Source organism: Littorina saxatilis, linkage group LG2 (assembly GCF_037325665.1).
Source record: "Littorina saxatilis isolate snail1 linkage group LG2, US_GU_Lsax_2.0, whole genome shotgun sequence".
Taxonomy (NCBI): Eukaryota; Metazoa; Mollusca; class Gastropoda; order Littorinimorpha; family Littorinidae; genus Littorina; species Littorina saxatilis.
The window spans coordinates 66460456-66482401 of record NC_090246.1 but is presented as its reverse complement, the minus strand read 5'-3'; the positions used below and the strand labels follow the sequence as shown (position 1 = coordinate 66482401).

Genomic DNA, 21946 nt, shown 5'->3' with positions numbered 1-21946 from the left:
TGTTGGTCGTCGCGAATGCTGATCCAGAGGCAGAAACACGGGCATCTTGACTGAGACAGACAAACCTTGAAGAATCTGGCGGTCCCCGGGCATTCCGTTGCTGATTGGGAATCTTCTTCCTGTAGCTAGGCGCTCCATGCAGCATAGTGAGATGTGGGCCTTGGCACTTGTCACATATCGCCCTGGTAGTGCAGTCTACACTTCTATGGTCAGTCTTTCTGGCACAGGAGAAGCACAAGGACGTTTCGTACATGAAGTGTTTCCTGTCCTCAACGGGAATCTCATCGAACCTCTGGCATCTGAGTAGAGGATGAGAAGAAGAGCTGGTCGGAAAACGAACGGTACAAAAGGGACAGACTTCGTCGCAGTTCGTACTCAGGACAGTTTTAGCGTGGTGCTGACATCTGTCACACTCTTGACATGCAGATGTAGTAGAACAATCCGTACTGTACGATGTTTTCTTGGGGACTGCTGAACTGGCGGTCTGTGAGGTGGAAGAGGCGGCAGATTTGCTTGAGGAGAAAAGGGGCTCGCAAAGGATGTCTGCCTCTGTCTTGATGAAAGCTGACAACTCCTCAAAGGTAGGGTAGCGTTTCTTCTCGTTCTTGGTCTTGTTTACTTTCCGCACCCAGTTTCTCACCAACCAATCTGGAAGCTTGCTCATGAGTGTCTTGTGATAGGCTTGGTCTTCCAGATTCTGTAGCTGGCCTATCACTCGGCTCGCCACAAGGCATTGTCCAAGAAAGTCCGAGAAGGCGCGGAGGGCTTGTCCATCTTTGGGTTTGATAACCGGCCATGCATCTAGTTTCTCTCGGAAGGCTCTGGCAACGACGAAAGAACTGCCGAACCTTTCCTCCAACGTCTGAAGGGCCTGCTGATAGGCCTGGGCATCCCTGATCAGAAAGAGTCCCTTGACCGCATCCTTCGCCGGACCGTCCAAGTACTTCTCCAAGTAGAGGAGCTTTTCCTCTGCAGAAACGCCCTGCCGCTCAATCAAAAGAGTGAATGAGGACCTCCAGAGAGGGTACGTCAAAGGATCTCCTGAAAACGTAGTGGGCTCCTGCGTCGGTAACCTGTTGATCAGGAGAGCCTCAGCTAGAGTACGAGCTAGGGCAGAACCCTCGGAGAGCGCTGGTTGGCCTTGCATCTGAGGAAGGTATGCATCTTGCCCGTAGTAGTCTGAAGGGCTCGTGACCGGAGCCTCTTGAAAACCATGCTGTGTGTAGTCAGTGTCAGGAGCAAAGCTTGCAGCGTGATCATATTGCTGTGTTTGCATGGGAGGATGCATGACAGAAGGCCCATATGCAAAGCTTGGCACATAGGTCGGAGACTCTCGGGAGGTCATGGCAGGAAAAGGACCAGGGAAAGGCCCGGGAAAAGGTCTCGCTGATGGATTGAGGGATTTGTGAGGGAAACGGGAAGGCGCGTAGATCTGGCGAGGACGATCTCCGTGGCTTGGAATCTCAGCTTTGACAAACTGAGGCCGAAAGGAGGTCGCGAATTGGCCTCCGACTCTTGTCGTCATCGTGGTGGCTGTAGTCATCGTCGTAGTGGTAGGAGCCGTGGCTGTGACCGCTGCTGGAAGTGGGTGAGAAGCGGAGACAGGTTGGGCAAGGGTCCTGGAGATGCCTCGAAGAGTGTCGCGGATATCCTCGGCGGCCGACTGGAGATGCGAAGGGGCATAAGCCCTGACCTCCGTGGGCTGCTGAAGTGGCGGGAGTCCAGGCTTGGCTGCCGCAGGCTGATGTTGCCCAGAGACGAGGGTGTTGGCTGCCGGCTGGTGACGCGGGCGGGCGTAGGTGTCGGCTGTCGCAGGCTTATATGTATCTTGTGTGTGCTGTGTGTGCCTATCATACCCTACCGCCACATCTCCTATGCTCTCTGAGTGTGTACCTACATGCAGGGGGTTGTGAGTACCTAGGTACCTATCAATGGGGCTGTCACGAGGTAGTTGGGGCATGAATCTTTCTCTAGCCCTTTGCTGGTCTTCTATGTCAGTTTTAAGGATCTTAAAAACGTCATGCTCTTCTTGCATCTTGCCTTCTCTCTCCACCCTCTCTAGTGCAGCCTTAACTTCTTTTTCTTTTTTCTTCAAAGATAACCTTTCATCTTGAGCTTCTCTCTCTAAACGAGCACACTCTCTTTCCATCTCTCTTTCCATCTCTGCCTTCTTCTCAGCAGCGAGAGCCATGGTCCTAGAAGCCTTCTCTTCTAAAAGCAAAAGAGTCTCTTCTTGTCTGGCCCTTTCATCTGCGACCATTTGCTGGGACCTAAATCTTGCTGCGCTTACCGCCAAAGAAGCATCTAGAGAAACCTCTCTAGCACCTCCAGAAGCGACTGTGGAAGTCAAGTCCGAGCTGGAGGCGTACGGGTCTAACTTGGGAAAGAGACTGCGATATTGTTCTTTGAGCGTCTCCGTTTGCATGTGCATATCGCTCAGATCCTCTTCTATAGCTACATCACTTTCAGCCACTTGACAAAGCCTCGAGTTCGCTACATTCAGCTCGTCTATGTGCTCACAGAGGTCTATTTTATGAGCTTTAAGGACTCTCCTTTTGTCTGGTGTTTCCCTAAAGGCTGTGCACAACTCGCTGATCATATTCTTATGAGCTCGGCTTAGGGCCCAGTACTTGTCTGACAGCTCCCTCACCTCAGCATTAAGTCTAGCCCTAACAATGGCGGGGCCTCTTTCTTCTCTACTTCGTTGAGCGAGATGCTCTGCACTTGCAGCCTGTTGGGAGGGCTCAGTTCCTAAATCTTCCTGTGTGAGAGAAAGTTCAGCTTGAGGAGGAATGCTATCTGAATTCAAAGTGTCTTGGGTCTGAGAGGGTTCAACTAGAGGCTCGCCCTGAGCGCCATCATGGTCGCCTTCATTCTTACGACTATCAGTGTCCGAAGCAAAATGTTCATCCCTCTCTACCTTCAAAGTGTAAGGGGATAGCTCGGCACTCTCATGAGCAGGTAATTTCTCATCCATACTTTAAGTCAAGTGAAAACGTAGAGGTTAACAAAGACTTGCGAAATATAGAGAAGCAAAATTCAAAACGGCACACCTCGGGTCACTCACTAGAGGGGAAGAAAATACGAAGTACGAAGTGTGCAATGCTATGGTCAACAAACCTAAAATAATGCCTAAGTTGCTCTGCTCTGGGCCCGACAAATAAATTAAAATATCGTTCGCTAGATGCGAACACAGTTCCTTTAAGACAAACGGTTCATGATCTCTTCACAAGATTCGTAAGGATAAGAAGTTCAAAAGTCAGTGGCCCTAATCACAGGCCTACAAAAGTTCATAAAGTTCTTTGTCGAAAACAATCCAAAATGTTCCAAAAAATGTCAAAGTTTCCACTGTGCTTGCCCTTGAGTAGCTGTAAGATTCTGTGATGGCTTATATAAATTCTGGAGGATGTAATTTTGGTGCTATAAAGAACCGACGCGCTCACAAAACAAAACGAACACTAGAATTGGAAAATTAATTAAAGTTTATTGAATACTTGTCGATGTCATGGTAATTCGGAATCAGCTCATAATATCAATATATAAAAGGCTAAACATAAATCTATGGAGAGGCTTAGGTAACCTATATCGGAGCGTGGCGGAAAAACTAATCTAAGTTTAGAAAGTGAATTAAAGCTAAAATGTGAAGTAGAAAAGACTAGCTTGAGTGAGAGTGCAGAACAGTAGAGTGTGAAGCGTGGAGCATGGAGCGAGAAGCGCGGAGCGTGGTGCGAGAAGCGCGGAGCGGTGAGCGAGAAGCGCGGAGCGGTGGAAACTGATAGAAAAGAAAAAACTAAACTTAGAATTCGAAACATCAAACTAAACATCAAAGGTGTCCTAAAAAACATAAACATCAAAGATGGACGTCAAAATGGCGGCCGAAACAAGATGGCGGCCGAAACAAGATGGCGGCAAATCAATAAAAAATCACCAAAGCTATCATGAACAGAACACCAAGACAAAATATGTTAGAAAAACCCTACATAGAATAAACGTAGGACACAGAAACGGAAAGAAGACAAAGAAACGGACAGAAGACACAGAGACGGAAAGAAGACAAAGAAACGGACAGAAGACACAGAGACGGAAAGAAGACACAGAAACGGACAGAAGACAAAGAAACGGACAGAAGACACAGAAACGGACAGAAGACACAGAAACGGACAGAAGACAAAGATTCAAAACTAAAATTACACGAATTCGGTAAATAAAGAAACATAGTCAGAAATGGATACTCGCCTTTGACAGCATCAATAATCTAAAACAGACTCAAGGCGAGCAACTGAACCTGAACTACAAAATAACTTAAAAACAAAACTGGAGGCTGGCAGAAAACACTGGGCCCCGGAACAGAGCAAAAAAATCTATCTATCCTAAAACATCTTGTTCCGTGAACGGCTTCCCAGTAAGTGACGACGAATACAGGCTATCCACCACAGAGGTGAACTAAAAATACTGCGCGTTACTACAATATTACTGTTGCAAAACATGCGTCCCGTGCTCTCCGGGGAAAAACTCCAAGGCTGTCCAGCGTGAGCCATACAGGCACATGAAATTAAAATCAGAAAAACGCCGGCCACACTATCTTGTTTATAAATAGGTTCGTTACAATATTTAACGTCATTATAACAAAAACAAAGTTCGTACCAGGACGCTCATACTTAATAAAGAAAACTAGAAGATAAAAGCGAGCCAGACCCGCACGCGAACCTACAGAGGTGGCTGCAAGATGGGAACAAATAGGTGCAAAAGTGAGATAAGGAAAGAAAAGTGAAAGAAACGAGGTGAGAAGGAGATCAGAAAAAGGGGAAGCCACCACCACGGAAAGTCGCATGCGAGTCAAGCTAGAAGCAAGACTAAAAAACACAAGCAAAACAAAAAGAATCTAGATACACAGAAGGCTCCTTAGCAGGGGCATTCACAGCGCATTCTGTCTAGGCTTTCGCTTATGATAAGAGCGTCTTTCCAGTCGGGCATATCCTATAACAAGTCGCGTAAGGCGAAAATACAATATTTAGTCAAGTAGCTGTCGAACTCACAGAATGAAACTGAACGCAATGCCATTTTTCAGCAAGACCGTAGACTCGTAGCATCGTCAGTCCACCGCTCATGGCAAAGGCAGTGAAATTGACAAGAAGAGCGGGGTAGCAGTTGCGCTAAGAAGGATAGCACGCTTTTCTGTACCTCTCTTTGTTTTAACTTTCTGAGCGTGTTTTTAATCCAAACATATCATATCTATATGTTTTTGGAATCAGGAACCGACAAGGAATAAGATGAAAGTGTTTTTAAATTGATTTGGACAATTTAATTTTGATAATAATTTTTATATATTTAATTTTCAGAGCTTGTTTTTAATCCGAATATAACATATTTATATGTTTTTGGAATCAGCAAATGATGGAGAATAAGATAAACGTAAATTTGGATCGTTTTGAAAATTTTTATTTTTTTTTACAATTTTCAGATTTTTAATGACCAAAGTCATTAATTAATTTTTAAGCCACCAAGCTGAAATGCAATACCGAACCCCGGGCTTCGTCGAAGATTACTTGACCAAATTTTCAACCAATTTGGTTGAAAAATGAGGGCGTGACAGTGCCGCCTCAACTTTCACGAAAAGCCGGATATGACGTCATCAAAGACATTTATCAAAAAAATGAAAAAAACGTTCGGGGATTTCATACCCAGGAACTCTCATGTCAAATTTCATAAAGATCGGTCCAGTAGTTTAGTCTGAATCGCTCTACACACACACACACACAGACAGACGCACATACACCACGACCCTCGTTTCGATTCCCCCTCGATGTTAAAATATTTAGTCAAAACTTGACTAAATATAAAAAGGACTGGGTGGCCAAGTGGTAACGCACTTGCGCTCGGAAGCGAGAGGTTGCGAGTTCGACCCTGGGTCAGGGCGTTAGCAATTTTCTCCCCCCTTTCCTAACCTAGGTGGTGGGTTCAAGTGCTAGTCTTTCGGATGAGACGAAAAACCGAGGTCCCTTCGTGTACACTACATTGGGGTGTGCACGTTAAAGATCCCACGATTGACAAAAGGGTCTTTCCTGGCAAAATTGTATAGGCATAGATACAAATGTCCACCAAAATACCCGTGTGACTTGGAATAATAGGCCGTGAAAAGTAGGATATGCGCCGAAATGGCTGCGATCTGCTGGCCGATGTGAATGCGTGATGAATTGTGTAAAAAAAATTCCATCTCACACGGCATAAATAAATCCCTGCGCCTTGAATATGTGCGCGATATAAATTGCATAAAATAAATAAAATAAAAAATAAATAAATCCCTGCGCTTAGAACTGTACCCACGGAATACGCGCGATATAAGCCTCATATTGATTGATTGATTGATAAATAAAAGTCTGACTGCTAGCCTACCTGTGCAAAATTAGAAAAACAAATCCTTAATTCATTGTTATTACTGGCATCTATTTCAATCTGCTAAATTAATCCATCAAACAATTCGCTCTCTGCGCAAAGGCCAGTCAGGCTGTGGATTTTTGGCGTGTATCTTAATTAGCCCGCGAAAAAGCCTGAGCAAATCTGTAGTAGTAACCACGAATGTTTTTACGAGAAGGAATGTACCCTTCAATATCTAAACTCAGGATTTTAAATTCTGTGGAGAACTATCGATGCTGAACTATCATACTTTTATGAACGAGGACTTTTTGTCCTCAGCTCCCGTTACAAAAGGCGAGCGTCAGCATGAAGCTTTTATCAACATGTTTGGGAAAGCGATAGATACAAACTGTGTTGTGAGAAATGTGAGATATTTGTCTGTTGTTGTGCTTCTTCTGACTTGATAAGTAAACGTCAACCTTTCAGTTTAAACGTTGTTAAAGTAGGTTTCCTAAACCATCAATTTGCATCATGCACAATGGCTTTCAGTTGGAAGGTGACTTTTTGTTGCTCACCTGAGTTATCGTTGAATCATAGTACTGTTTGGATGTATGGTCCGTCAGAGGTATATATTCAACTGCAGCTAATTTGTTTCTGGTTCATATTACGTATGAGGAAGGTGAGTCGTATAAGCAGTTGCACTTCTTGTTTAATATATGTTTTGGACATTTACTTTCTTTGATTTTCAGACATTTGTGGTGGTTGAAGTTACACCCAGACTACCTGTTCTTGATGTATTTCCTCCGTTGTCAACTGACTGTCACTTTCAATCTGCTGATACTCCTAGGACCAAAAGTAAGTTTTGGACTGAAACACTTGGACGTGAAATCAAATCTAAGTGTTGTTTTTTGTATTTAAATTTTGCCCACGGATCCAGTAAGGATTGTCTGTGTTGTTACCTGCTGCTTTCTTTTGTGATCCAGCGATGCATTGGTTAAATGATTATTAGATAACCAAAAGTGTAAGTTATAGTATCTCTGCATGTATGAGTTCGTGTGTCTCTGTCTGTTTGCACTGTGTCTCTGTCTGTGTCTGTCTGTTTTTTTCTGTCTGTCTGTCTGTCTGTCTGTCTGTGTATCTGTGTCTGTGCGTTTTTACACAAAATCGAAATAAAGTGTGTATTTTTGCACAGCAGAATGCAACTCGCCTGTCTTTGAAAACTTACAAATGTTCCTGAAAAAAATAAGTTTCCATTGTTAATATTCTCAACCGACCGATTTGTTTCAGCTATGGTACGCGCACCGGCCGCCTGACGACGACAGGATGCGTACACGGGCGTACTCCCAGTCCGACGTACAAGACAGTACGTCACCAGAGACGATGAAGCTCAACGTCGGCATCTCATCCAACGGAGACGTGGACGTGGGAGAAATATCTCTTACTGAGATGGATCCAGAAGATATAAGGGTGGGTGGAAGACTTTGGGTGAGATATCTCTAATTGAGCTGGATTCAGAATATATTAGGGTGGGTAGAAGACAATGGGCGAGATATCTCTTACTGTGATTAGGGTGCGCAGGATATGTGAAGGGGATAAAACAAAAAGAAGCTTAGCGCTTAATGAGTTAAAAGACGTGTTTCGTGGCAGACAATGTGTAAAGGCCTGCATGCAATATGAATGAGCAGATTTACGCAGCGTTAACCTAACGCCTTAAATGACCAGCACCAACGAAGCAGACTGGTGTGGCTGATATATCGCTGCCAAAAACGACGAGAGGGTATAAAGGTCGAAGGGTTGACGAGGGCGAGATGTCTTCTTGTGAGATTGATCCATAAGATTTAACTGTGTGTAAATTTAAAAAAACGATGACGAGATATCTTTCACTTATTTGGACTTAGAAAATACAATAGCACGTATAGGAGGACGAGGGTGAGAAAGCGCTCACTAAGATGGATCCACAAGATATGAGGATTGGAGGAAGACTGTATGTCACAGACACATTTACGTCAAATTGGCGAGCCCTGGAGAAGACGAAAGAGAGGAAGATGGACGTGGGGAATACCCCCATTCCACACATCCATTCTAGGTACCCGTTCCCGTAGCGACCAAGGAACGGCACGGTAATCGGGAGGGATCGGGAGGGGACCTTAATGGAACGCCAATGGACGTTAACGGAACTCCTTTGAACGGTAGGAACGGTTGGGACGGGTGAGTTCGGGCTGCATGTTTAAATTGTTAGCCATTCCCCGCCCGTTCCAAATGAACGGTAATGGAACCTTAAGGTGTAAGGGTCACCCAGAATTTGGAAAAAAATAGTTTTTCAGATATACTAAATTATGATGTTGCCAAAAGCTAGAACAATATCTCTATTTTCATGTGCAGTTTACATTTTGTCTCTAGCATACATAGTTTTCTTGCAATAAGTGGTCAAAGTAGGTTGGTGGGAATTAAAAATCCCTTTAATCAAGGCCTCTGTTGAATGAAATTATCGGTTCTGATGATGAATTTGATTCCAAAAACTGCTCAGAACAGTCAGACACAGATGATGAATCAGACAGTAGCTCAAGTGAAGATAGTTTTGATTCTAATCTCTTGATGACCCCCCCATAAAGGACATAAACTGATAGATGTTGAACTTTTTGCTGTTTTATGTGGTGAAAGTTCGCGCGAAATCACAGGCAGCTGCACTGTCTGAATGAAAAACTTTTTTAAATATTCACCTATTCCATTGAAACTTTGCACATCAAATGTTCACTTGACTGGCTATAGTTTGTTCTAGAATGAAGCTGATAATCAGAAAAATAGATTTTTTTTTATTGTGTGATATATCATAATAATATAGAATTATAGTATTCTTTTGCTAATGCTACTAAAAGCAACATTTCCAACAAAACAGAAAGCTTTTAGAACATACTGTAGGTAATGATGCTTTAAATATGAGTGCCAATTTATTTTTCAATTGGACACATAGTTTTTCCCCAAGAGATATTTCAAAAATGCTAAAATTAGCATTTTTGCAGGTTTATTTTGCCCATTATTTTACGAATTAAATAATTTTGTCAGTTGTTCTACTTAATGTAGGTATTCAAACTTGATGTTTTCTGAAAATATAATGATTTTTGAAGAAAACTACCAAACATCAAGCCAATTCATTGATTGCAAGTGACTGAATAAAAAAATTACAGTTTTGGTCCGACAATCTGGGTGACCCTTAACACATCGGCGACGGAACTCATGGATCGTTAATGGAACTTAACGCAATGGTAACGCAACGCTAGCGCTCTCACACACTGAGTTGTGAGTTGTCATACCCGCATTCCACACATCCGTTCTAGCTTCCGTTCCCAGCCGTCCTGAGGACGGCTGCCAGTACGGTCAGACGCTGCTCAAATATGCCAAAAACGGCCGTTTGCGCAGCGTCTCATTGTTGTGGCAGCCGTCCTGACGGCTGGGAACGGAAGCTAGAACGGTTGTGTGGAATGTTTTATTTAGATATCTATCACAGAAATGGAGCCAGATATATTTCATAAAGATAGTCAGCCCGTGTGTGGGAGAGGGTGGGGTGTATAAATGGACACATGGGCATTAACAACGAAATAACAAACGTTAGCAAAAGAAGACAAATAACGTCAATGTCACCATCATGAAGCGGCTGCGGCGGGGTAATAGCTCAGTCGATAGCGGCGCTGGCTTCAAACCCATGAAGTTGTCACTATCGGCATGGGTTCGTTCGGTGAGGGATTTATTTCCCAGAGTCAACTTTGTGCAGACTCTACTCGGTGTCCGAACACCCCCGTGTTTGTTTGTTTGTTTGTTTGTTTGTTTGCTTAACGCCCAGTCCACCACGAAGGGTGATATCAGGGCGGTGCTGCTTGGACATTTAACGTGCGCCACACACAAGACAGAAGTCGCAGCACAGGCTCCATGTCTCACCCAGTCACATTATTCTGACACCGGACCAGCCAGTCCTAGCACTAACCCCATAATGCCAGACGCCAGGTGGAGCAGCCACTAGATTACCAATTTTAAAGTCTTAGGTTTGACCCGGCCGGGGTTCGAACCCACGACCTCCCGCTCACTGGGCGGACGCCTTACCACTAGGCCGCCGTGTTGCGGTAACACCCCCGTGTGCACGCATGCGCACTATAAAGAACCCAAGTTCTTAGCGAAAGTCTCAGGGCTTGGAAACACGAATACACTCATACAAGAAGAAGAAGAATAAAATGGGTAGCGTCATACTATATGGCAGCTCGCTTTCCCCAGTCCGAATTTCCATGAGGGTAACCTCACAGGACTATATAAAATCGTATCCTCATCTTATCCTTACGATTTTTTATTTGACCTGTACGTCTCTCATCTGTGTGTGTACAGGCGGAGCTGAAGCGGCTGTACACGCAGCTGCAGATCTACAAAACCAAGACGATGCGCAAGGACAACCCGCACATATCCAAGCGGCGCGGGGGACGCAAGCAGACGCACCGCCGTTTCTCCCTGCAGGCCTTCCATCACAAGCACCGCCACCACCACGAGCACGAGCACGAGCCCGAGATGAGCAAGACTCCCGAGGAGTCCACCAACTCCGCGGAGGCCATGACCTTCACCATGGAGCCCAGCGTCAAGGAGGAGCCCAACGAGGGAGGGAGCACGGGCGGGAGCATCGGAGGCAGCGGTGCTGGAGGCGGGGGAGGAGGTGGAAGCGGTGGAGGAGGAGGCAGCGGGAGCCGGAACACGCCCTCGGTCTCCTTCAAGCCCGGACACACGTGATCACCGGGCCTGTTGGGGGTTTTGATGCCTGCTACTCACTCACTACATCTAATTGCTACCCACGACCGTTAGATTTTGTGCTGAGGGAGAAGTGTTGATTTGAACTATGAACTGTGAGAAGCGAAGAGGCGTGGCTTTATGGTGAGGGATTTGAGAAGGAGACGAACGAGGATTGAGGTGATTCCTTCTTGGACGGACATTGAAGTGATTGCTTCTTAAAGGGATATTGAGGTGGTTCCTTCTTGAAAGGAAAGTTAAAACAAAAACAAATAGCATCAGATTATGATGTTCAGTAGACGAAAATCAACCGATGTGCTGATAGCTTCCTCTGGCGAGATGCTGGCTGACACAGGAAACTGAGCCATTTAGACTTCCGATGGGTTTTAAACTTGAATGTTTAGCTGTTTGCTTGACTGCGTCTACACACACACAAATCAAAGCAGCCTTAGATATTGGACCAGTGAACAAGACTAGATGATAACATACTCTTCGACCCTATCATGGTTTGCTGATAATTTTCTTTTCTATTTACAAAATAATGTTGGCTTTGTAAGAATTTTCTTCCCTTCGCAAGGAAACGGAGCCGTAGAGATAACTTGATTGGACTTTTACTTTTCAATTGTTCTGACGATATCGTGGCTTGTTATTCTTCTATGTGATTTTGGTTTTTTTAAGATTTGTAGAGTATTAAAAAGAATTCGATACAATCATTGAAGACAGTGATTTTATAACTGTGCTTCACGGTGACAAATACTCTTGGGGGGATAAGTTTATTAATGAATCAAGATAATGTACAATGGTTTAAAATGTATTACAACGCACAGAATAGTTTTCCATGGGATTATTTCTTGGTACATCAATGCTAGTAACGCTTTCTTCTTCCCTTGCCTGAGTGGTTGTTACAGTCGTGCACTATTCTTAAACTGATCTCTTTTTCATTACTTTGCATAACATTGACAAAATAGCAGACTCCAGACAATAACAGTCATTTTTGTTTCTATTTTGAGTATAGAAGCAATCGAAGCAAAGCTTTCTAGCGAAGAGTAAGGATTTTGTCGATCTATATCTAATAAGTACAGATAAATGCTTAAACACAATATTCTGATGAAAACGTGACTTGAACATGATGCTTATTCGATGGGGACTAGTGTAGGAAGCGACAGAAGAGTATATGCGACATGATATCCACCGAAGGCAGATGCATAAACTTCTCCTAGATCACTTCACCCACGGTGGAACACTCGTGTTCTTAAATCCCACTGCTGGTTTCATTCATTTTGTGCACGAGCTTAATGCCTCGTTCATCTGATTTCACTTGTTATACATTAAAGATGCCCTCCTTCTCATGTAACCCATCATGTCAATCGCCTCCGATCTGTCCAGGCTGTTACATTGGACAAGACCATCGTTCAGATTGAACGCATACCACCATTCAATGGCCTGGCAACTTTCTTTGCAAAGTGGGACACGTTTGCTGAATTTATGTTGCAAATGACACCAGTGTCAAAATACGACATGCCTTGAGTGCGAGGAAAATAAAACCCACGCTGCACAGAACGCGACCAGGCTGTCCATGTTTGGTTTGTGTTCAAGTGAGAGGGTGGTCCACCTTCTGTGTAAAAGCCTGGATAGAGCTGTGATGACAGACATGATCGTTCACACGGAAAGGCATTTATATTTCGGTAACAGACATCACGGGAAGGGAAGATTGTATTTTGTGTAGACACTGTCTGTAATCTGACTTTAAGAGATTGTTTCAACCACGTTACACACAGGGTGAAGTTGTAGCCAGTTTCAGACAAAATATAGTGTAAATCTGCGAAGAAACATGCTTTTCTAGCACCAACCGTTATTTCTTTAAATATACAAGAACGTATTATGTATCCACGGCACATGCTGAACAGACATAAAATAAGGACTATTCCTTCTAGGCCAGGCAGCGCGAAAAATATTTAAACATCATTTTGAGTAAGTTTTAAGCATAGGGATGCATGCTTGAATTCTTCAATTATTTCAGAAGGCATGTAAACAGATGTGCAGAGCTAGAGACAAAAGAGACAAAAAATATGTGCATAGATATCTATGATGGTTCTTTCATCGCTTTCTGCGGACTTTTGATTTCAACAAAATTGTAAATGAAACTGGTACGATCAGATTAGAGAAGTAACAGTTAAACGCTGCATATGCTCTTCTTGATAACAATAATTCCTCCTAAATTTGAACATGATAACAAAAATTAAAAACAGGCTGTATACATCCTCTGTTGAAAGAAAATATGTGTTCATTATGTCTTGTACGCATAGCAGTATCAACTTTTTGCTTCTTTATCCTCAAGGCTTTGTTTTTGAAAAAAACAAAAAGCATGTTCACAGAGGTGACTTTGTTATTCTGGCGAATTTGTTTATCAGCTCATTGGAAGTCTCTTTTTTGGAGAAATAGTTTTCATCTTTGAGATGGGGGTGTCTTATATTTGGGGTGGCAATATTTGTCTTAACTCACAGAGTCACCATTTTTATACTAAACTTTCGCTGTCTTTTAAAGGCAGCTAAATGTTTCTTCGCTCACTGTATGTTTTAGGTATCGATGAAAAAAAATCAAATGATGATTCTACAGAATTATTCAGTTGTAATGGGGCTAGCTAAGGGATTGAACTGATCGACTATGTTGAATACTCACTCGCAAACATGACGCATATTACTTTGCACATTGTAGCATTTTATTGCCAGTATGATGTTATTAAAATGTTATTGTACGGGGGAGGGGGGCGTGGTTAAAACCCACAGATGTTAATGCTATGAGGAGTGCCAGATGAGTTCTATTGTGAGACTGCTCTTTGCCACAGTTCCTGTGTTTCATGTCAACATTCATGTACAGTCGGTTTCTAGCAACTGGAACATTTGTCAAATTTCGAAGATTTCTTCAGATGTAAAATTGGCCATCGGTTACTCTCTTTTGCTTTGGAATCACTGCTTTGGTTTAATATGCTGTTATTGTATTGAAGTCTAAAACTATCCTTTTCTTCCTCCGAGTATATGCTGCCACGTGATTTTAACTGTACGTTTGATACTATGTTTGCTCTGTTTGGACATCAACATACACTGTTGCTGATTGGTTCCATGTGTAGTCTTCAGTGTTAGCCAATCGAGTACTTGTTTACAATGAGCCAATCGTAACTTGTGAATCATAATGACACGTCCGTCTTGCTTTCCTCATCGAGTTTTGAATGGTGCGATACTGTAACATGGTTGCTGACTGGCTGGCGTTTCCATCATTAACGTAACATGTATTTTCTTTGGATACAATGGATTAATAATTGTGCTTTCATTTAATTACCACACTTAAGATGATCATAGCTCATGTTCATGATAACAAAACTCACCGTACATCGCCACATCGGTTTGAGTTCTCTTTGATTTTTTTTGATTTTTTATTTTTCTTGATTCTTTTCTCTTCTCTCTGTGTCATTTTACCGATCAAGAAATGTGTACGTATTGACATATTGCTGCCGTCTGATGATGTACAGTTCTTTACATCTATATATATACGGGTCAATTCACTAAAACTGCTCCTCCTGAAGTTCGAGGCCACGCCCTACTGATTTAAGACGGTGCACAGGGCTCCTTACGCTACTCAGAACAATTTGCAAGGAACCCGGTACAGTGACACTGCATGTACTCACCCCTGAGCAGAGACAAACAGCGTATACATGTTGTGCCGGACCTACGGTGCGTTAAATTGGCGAGATTCGCATGCACACCATTGTGCATAAAGATAAGCAGCGAAAACTGCACTGAGTTGTGCAAAGAAAAACTGCGTCATGGTGCGTCGGTTGTGCAAAGAGAGAACAACTGTGTGATGGTTTAGCGGGTTGTGCCGCACAACAGCCACGGCGAAAAAAACCTGCAGGAACAACCGCGTTGTAGTGCTGAGCGCGTGCAAAACAGCAACAGCAGTTGCACATAATAGTGTTTTGTGGAGAGGTTGCGCAGTGTAGCGGTGCTTCGTTGTATAAAGGGCTATCATCAGCCCTGGAGTGTAGTATTGGTGAGTTGTGCGAAGCTGCAACACTGCAGCAGTGCAGAATCGATCAGTTACGCAACTGGCTGCAGCGTTGCATTGATCAGTTGTGCAAAGCAACATGCTCTGCAGTGGTTGTGTCGACGTCAGTCCTGTAGTTTTGTGCCAGTCCAATACATGTCATGTGCAAAGCAACAACATTACAGGCTTCTATCGGCCAGTTGTCCGACGTAGCTGGCCTGCAGTGTTGTATCGGTCAGTTGTGCACAACAACAATCCTGCAGTGTTTTCTTGACCGGGTTTGCACAACAACAACAACAACAACAACAACAACAACAACAGCAACAACCCTGTATTGCTATGCCAGCCAGTTGTGCGGAAGAACGATTTGTGCAGACACTACTGTGAACGAAATCGTGCAGCAGTGAATCATTTACAGACTGAAATCTCTACAGTTCTGTATCACTTGGATGATCAAAAGAAAACTGTACACAAATGGACTGACAGTGCGCTTGTGATTTCTCGCGGTGGAAAGAACAAGCGGGTTGAGCGCGCGCTGATGTGGATAGTGGAAAAGGACCATATTTAACGGGCACTTGTGCAATGTTGTAATTAAAGGACAATGCATATTCGGAAGAAAAAAGACTACGCTCTACTCCATTCGAGATATATATAATACTGACGAATCGATGTTCTTTTATCCAGAGAGAGAGAGACAGATTTCGGCGCGGAATTTGAAAACATTTGTGTTCATTGTCATACTCGGTGTGTTTCGTAGTTTGCTTGAGATAAAAACTTTGAAGTGAAAGTTCGACAATTCGTTGTTCTGAGAAAGGATCAGGAAGAATGTGAATGATCCAAAGAGTGAAGTGAACTATTCGAAAAGTTCGAAAAACGACGGCGCAACAGCGGTAGTGGCATTTGTCCGCAGCTTTTGTTGACTGAGACTAGTGAGAACAAAACTCTACAGGTGAAGGCTTTTTCCTGCAATACTTTTTCACGTGGTGGCACTTTTGGTAATGAGCAATTTTAAAGTAGAAATTTCTGAGATCTAACGTCGAAGGCGAATATACGAAGTTTTCCTGTCAGCACCTACGACGTAGTCTAGTCGATTTTTTAAATCTTAGAAGCCTAAACTTCCGTCTAAAACAAAGAATTTCAAAATATGAGACCATCGTGGCACTTTTCTACTGAATTATCAAAGCTGATAATCCAGATCCATAAAAAAAGAATTAAAACTTGTCTCTGTATGGTACATCGTCTATAAAAAAAATTAAAGTTAAGGCTTCAAGCAAAGGTTTTTAAAGCCATTTATCTGAATTGAAAAAATGCCTGTGGAGATTGGCACTACCTCACAGCAGATTGCATGACATGCGTCACTCCAAAAGCTGTGAGACGTCAGAATTACTGTCAGAGCGCGCCATTAAAAAACAATGTTGGGATTGCCACAGATGAGCTGGACTGAACAGTTGTGAAGATGTGTTTGTGATAAACGTGAGCGTGGTTTTCTTGAGGATTGAAACCGGAGGGTGAAGTCGCTTGCTTCGTTGAGCTGTGGAAGTATGTTTGAGGATAAGAAGAACACAGAAGCAAACAAACGAATACAAACGAAAGAGAGATTGAGACGTGTAGGACACTGAGATTCACTGCAAAGTGCCCATACGTGACGCTGAGTGAGGCATGCGTTCTAAGTGCTTTCTCTTTGTGAGTCTGCCGGATTCTCTTTGTCGTGTACAGAATTTTAACAGAAATATTGAATCTGGCGCGCTTTTCTTTTCTCTGCTGCATTTTAGTTTTGCTTGTATGTCTCTGTCTCGTCACTTGTCGTCCACACACCCGCCTCCTCGCGGCTCCCCCACCGCCACCCGACCCTGTCTTCTCCTTCTCCTTCTCGACACCTCCCCACCGCCACCCGACCCTGTGTCTTCTCCTTCTCCTCCTCGACACCTCCCCACCCCAACCCACCCCCTCCACCTCGCCCCCTAACTCTCCCTTTTTCTTCCTACACACTGCTCTATGACCATTAAGTTTTGAGGATTTTGCCTATTGCGCTGATTGATTGATTGATTGATTTATTGATTGATTGATTAAGTGATGGATGGATGGATTGATTATGTGATGGATGGATTGATAGGTTGGTTGGTTGATTGATTGTTTGATTGCTGCATTGATTGAGTGTAAGTAATTTGGTCAGGACTAAAAGTGAATTCTGTGGGAGAAGTTGATGTTTTCAATACTGCAAGAAGTGGCTGGGACACTGTCGTTTGTGGAATTCACCTTTTCTCCTCTGGCTGGCACTTAATACAAAACTTGAAGTCTAAAAACTGCAAGTCTAGAATCTTGGCCACTGCCGGATATTGCCAGTTTTTGACATTTAAATGTGACCCTAACATCCATGATTTCATTAGATTTTCCGCAAATATTGGAACATGGAGGCAATTTTTCTCGTTTACTTTCGTAGTATTTGCTACTCTCCTTTCAAATATCAAATATGTTAATTTTATTGAAACAAGCAAGGTATTTGGAACTTCTCTGCAAGTGAAAAATTGTACACTCTTTTTTTTCCCCTTGCTTGAACGACCATACCAGAGTGGAACAAAAGAATATATATAGTTGTGTAACCATGCACACTCCCTCCCCCCACCCCTCTTTTATCCTTGTTCGGGTGGGGGGGGGAGGGGGTTGGGTTAATAACCCACGTAATTCATTTCACTCCAAGGTACTGGAAGATACTGTTTCCCAGATTAGTAATGTCTTTGTTTTCGTCCGGATGCAGAACGGGGGAAGAGCACTGTGGGAACAAATCACTGCCGCACTCTTACTTGGTTTCGGTGTTTTCAGCATTCTGTATTTTATTTGATGGAATAGGATAACACGTGAGCACATACATCAGCTGCACTCAAAACGTATTGAAGGTTTGTGAATGTCTTTACAAAATAAAAATAAAATCCTTTTTAGAATTGCTACGATTGTACAATGTTTACATACCAGTCCTACCGCAGAAATGAAGCAACGAGTGTCAAGGTGTTTTTTTTCTTCTGTTTTGAGTGAAATAAGCTTCCATAACATCCTGTATGCTGCTGAACCCCGGATTTGACTTTTTTACTTCTCGCAACAATCAGAGGTCTTTAAGTTCAGTAGGCGTGTCGCTCGTTTTGGCTTCTCTCATCATAGCTGGTCAGTGTTGAGTAGTCGATCAACTTCTGTTTGACTTTCGGGTGAAGGCATTGGTTGACCATATTTTCTTGTTCAGTCTGTACTCTGCAGTTATGTTACTCTGACATTGTGAATGGCCAGTTTTATTATGATAGTGCCCAACTTGCTCATAAATTTCAAATAGCTCTGCAACCTATTTCTCCATCCCTTTGCTTTCAAGATAATTCTGCTCCCAGCCGTACAGCACCATGGATATTGGCTTTCTGACCTCCTTCGGACACGGCTGGGTTCAGTAGCCCTGTCTGTTTCTTGCAAGTGATTCCGTTTGGATGCAGGGATGAAAATGATTTAATCATCAAGGTCAAACTTCTAAAATCAATAATAATAATTATAATAATAATAACAATTATAATATTAATAGTAATGATAATTGTATTCTGTAGGTCTGTGTTGACCAGGGCAGTACTGTCCGCTAAAGATGACATGTCGCTTAACACGTGCTCCGTGCCAAGATGACTGGAAACAAACAAACAACATTCTGTTTCACTTTAAACAACTGGTACGATACTCAGCAAAATTGTGGATTGTTGACATGCCATCAAGATCTAGTCTTCTATGAAGAATGTCATTACCCGATTACTTTCCTCATTGTCGAGATCCTCTGTAGCTGTTCTGAAGTTGTTTGTGGGTTTGTTTGGGGTTTTTTCACACACCGTGATTAATCCGCTGTAGTTCTGGCAATACAGCCACAGCCATACACAACCACTGAGGAATTCAAGGTAATTTTCGAAATTCTGTCCTTTATGTGTAAACCATCATGAAAACTAGCACAGGTCCCTCAAAGGACTAGAGTACCCTTCAAACTGAAAATATGTATATACGAAATCCGCAGCCTGGCTGGTTTTTTTTTTTTTTTTTTTTTTTTGCGGAGTGGGAATTCTTTGTTGAATTCATTTTGAAAGTGACACCAATGTCAATCTGTAAACTTAATTAAGCAAAAACTTCCCACTCTGCACAGGATGCGTGTGTTGATTTTGTGTATGTGTCCAACTGGAATGATGCTCTAATTTCACGTAGAAGCACGGACAGATCTGTAATAGTTAACACAAGGTTTCTTCAAGGTGTGTTGTTATTCAGACGTGTTCGGAAATTCAAGGTCTCAGCTGCTCTTGGTCGGGGAAGTATCTGTATGGTATCGTGTTTGTTTATCGCGGTCAAGTTAAGATGTTGTTGGGTTGTTGTTGTTCTTTAGGATGATAAAGGAGCACGTTGCAACCTACTGACTTGAAGACAAAACTAACAAACAAACAAAAAAGGTAAAAAAGCTCACTTGATAGTTTTTTCCCTGTCCCGCCTTAAGTTCAAAGGATATGCCAATTGGTCGGACAATTTTTTTTTTTCTTTTTTCTAGCTGCTGTCTTTTCTTTTCTGTCCGTGAGGCCTTTTCTCAGGTTTTAGTTAAGGACAATGTCGAAAGCGCACAAAGACGACGTCTACCATAAATTATCGACTAAATCAACTTTTCCCAACGGCATTCAATTTATTTCAGCCTGAATATAGTCAATTGGCATCCGAATGCTTTTGTTTGTCAACTACTGTATAGTATTAACTTTGCGGTATAAGCATCTGTTTTTTTGTGTTTCATATACGGCCAGTCAGAGCAACTCTTCTCCAGCAGCAACAAACACTTTAGATCAAACTAGCCTTAAACAAGAGCTCAAAGATCGGATTGATTATTGTTACACTCAGATATGATGATAATGATAATGATAATGAAACCGTATTAATAGCAACTGCTTCCAAGAGCGTATGGCGATGTACAACCACACACAGTAAGCAGGTGCATCCCATACAACACTATCTAGACGATTAATAGAACAGTGGGATTCAAAGACCCCACCTAGAACCCATACGTACACATATTCAGTACAAAAAGCTTCAAAACACTCACTTAGAACCGATATCAACGTAGCACAAAATATGGCAGCACTTATTTGTCATACCTCAGCTAAAACATTCATTCCTGTCGGTGATTTAGCACACCGCAAGTCAATTGTTACTAGTCAAGAAGGGACACATTAATTTTGTAAATGTATGTTGAACGAAACATGAAGGAAACGTGACGACCAACAAAGGGAGTAGGGTTAAGGTCACAATACATAGCTGCTTGTTTGTTGTATTTTGTCTTCCGTCTGCTTTTCGAAGTACTGAGTTAAAATCAAGCAGTTAGAATATATTTCATTTTGTGCAACATCCACTTACTTATTTACTTACGCCTCCGGATTCCCGGAAGAAAATAAGGCGGCAGCAAGACTCCGTACAGCATACAGCGTCAGGACAAGTAGAAAACTAATCCACTATTGACATATAATTATCATTCTTGCTCGTCCCTAAAGCCATCAAAAATGAAGCGACAATTACGAACTGCTTTGTTGTTGTTTTTCGTTCTGGAAGGATATTCGCAAATAATATGATATCCCCGAACTATCACAGTTGTAAGTCTCAAAATCTTAGATTTTATATTCAGTTGTCAGCGTGTAGGTTTAGTTCAACCCCTCACAACGAATAATTAAACCAAGCATTCCAGAGTCGGTCTGTATCTTTCTTAGTTGCTTAGACTGACGAAAGAAGACTCAGAGATAATTGTGTACATCCACAACTATGGCGCCCCTTTGTGTCTGTTTTAAATGTCTACACCCATCAAACCATATAGATGTTGTAGCTGAGATTGAAATCGGAATCTAGCTGGAGTTCTGATCGTCTTACATGTGTCTGGATGGGAGAAAAAAAGAATTATGTGATTCCAGCCAATAAGACTGATTCCAATGAGATATCTAATATCATCCAGCTGGGCTTTTGACTCCAAAGCTGGGGAGACTTAGATACCTGATTCTATCCAATAAACTGTTTGACTAAAACAGGAATTCCGATATGAACCAGCTGAAATTTTAATTGGCCGGTTGTGGTAAGAGTTCTCATTTTATCCAGCAAGATTCCAAATCTAGCCTGATTTTACTCTCAGCCATAACAATCATAGACATGTATAAAAGACAAACATGAGTGCATATCCAGCAAAATCAGTATGAATAGGAAATCACAGGCCTGCCCGTTCGAAAAACTGCTTGAAATGTTCTGCCGTCTATCACTTGTCGAACGGTGTTTTTCATGACATGTGTTCCTCTGCTCATTCCAAATGTACTTCGTCTGCACTTTGTTTTAAGATTCTAATTGAGCTGTTTTTTCTCCACTTTTTCTTCGATTTATTTACGGCATCACAGAGTTGTAAATCTCTGGCAGCAAACTTGTTTTACGTGAATATGAACCCTCGAAGCAGATGCTCGTATAATTTGTTCTATCGCTCCGTCTCTCCATGTGTCTCTCCATGTGTCTGTCTGTCTGTCTGTCTGTCTGACTGACTCTCTCTCTGTCTCTGTCGCTGTCTCTCTCTGTCTCTGTCTCTCTCTGTCTCTCTGTCTCTCTCTCTGTCTCTCTCTCTCTGTCTCTGTCTCTCTCTCTCTCTCTCTCTCTCTCTCTCTCTCTCTCTCTCTCTCTCTCTCTCTCTCTCTCTCTCTCTCTCTCTCTCTCCTCTCGCATGTCATTCACATAAAAAAGCATTTCTCTTCCTGTCGTACCTTACATGTGTGAGTGGTTGCTG

At 42.6% G+C, this 21946-nt stretch overlaps 1 protein-coding gene across 1 annotated transcript in view; it reads left to right on the top strand.

The window, feature by feature from the left end:
- LOC138953811 (metabotropic glycine receptor-like) overlaps positions 1-11118 on the top strand; it is a 117177-nt gene extending 106059 nt beyond the window's left edge. Inside the window, exons 9-11 of the mRNA XM_070325753.1 lie at positions 7104-7209; positions 7642-7821; positions 10726-11118. Coding sequence (XP_070181854.1) covers positions 7104-7209; positions 7642-7821; positions 10726-11118 — 679 coding nt within the window. The remainder of the gene's footprint in view (positions 1-7103; positions 7210-7641; positions 7822-10725) is intronic.
- The last annotated feature ends 10828 nt before the right edge of the window (positions 11119-21946 follow it).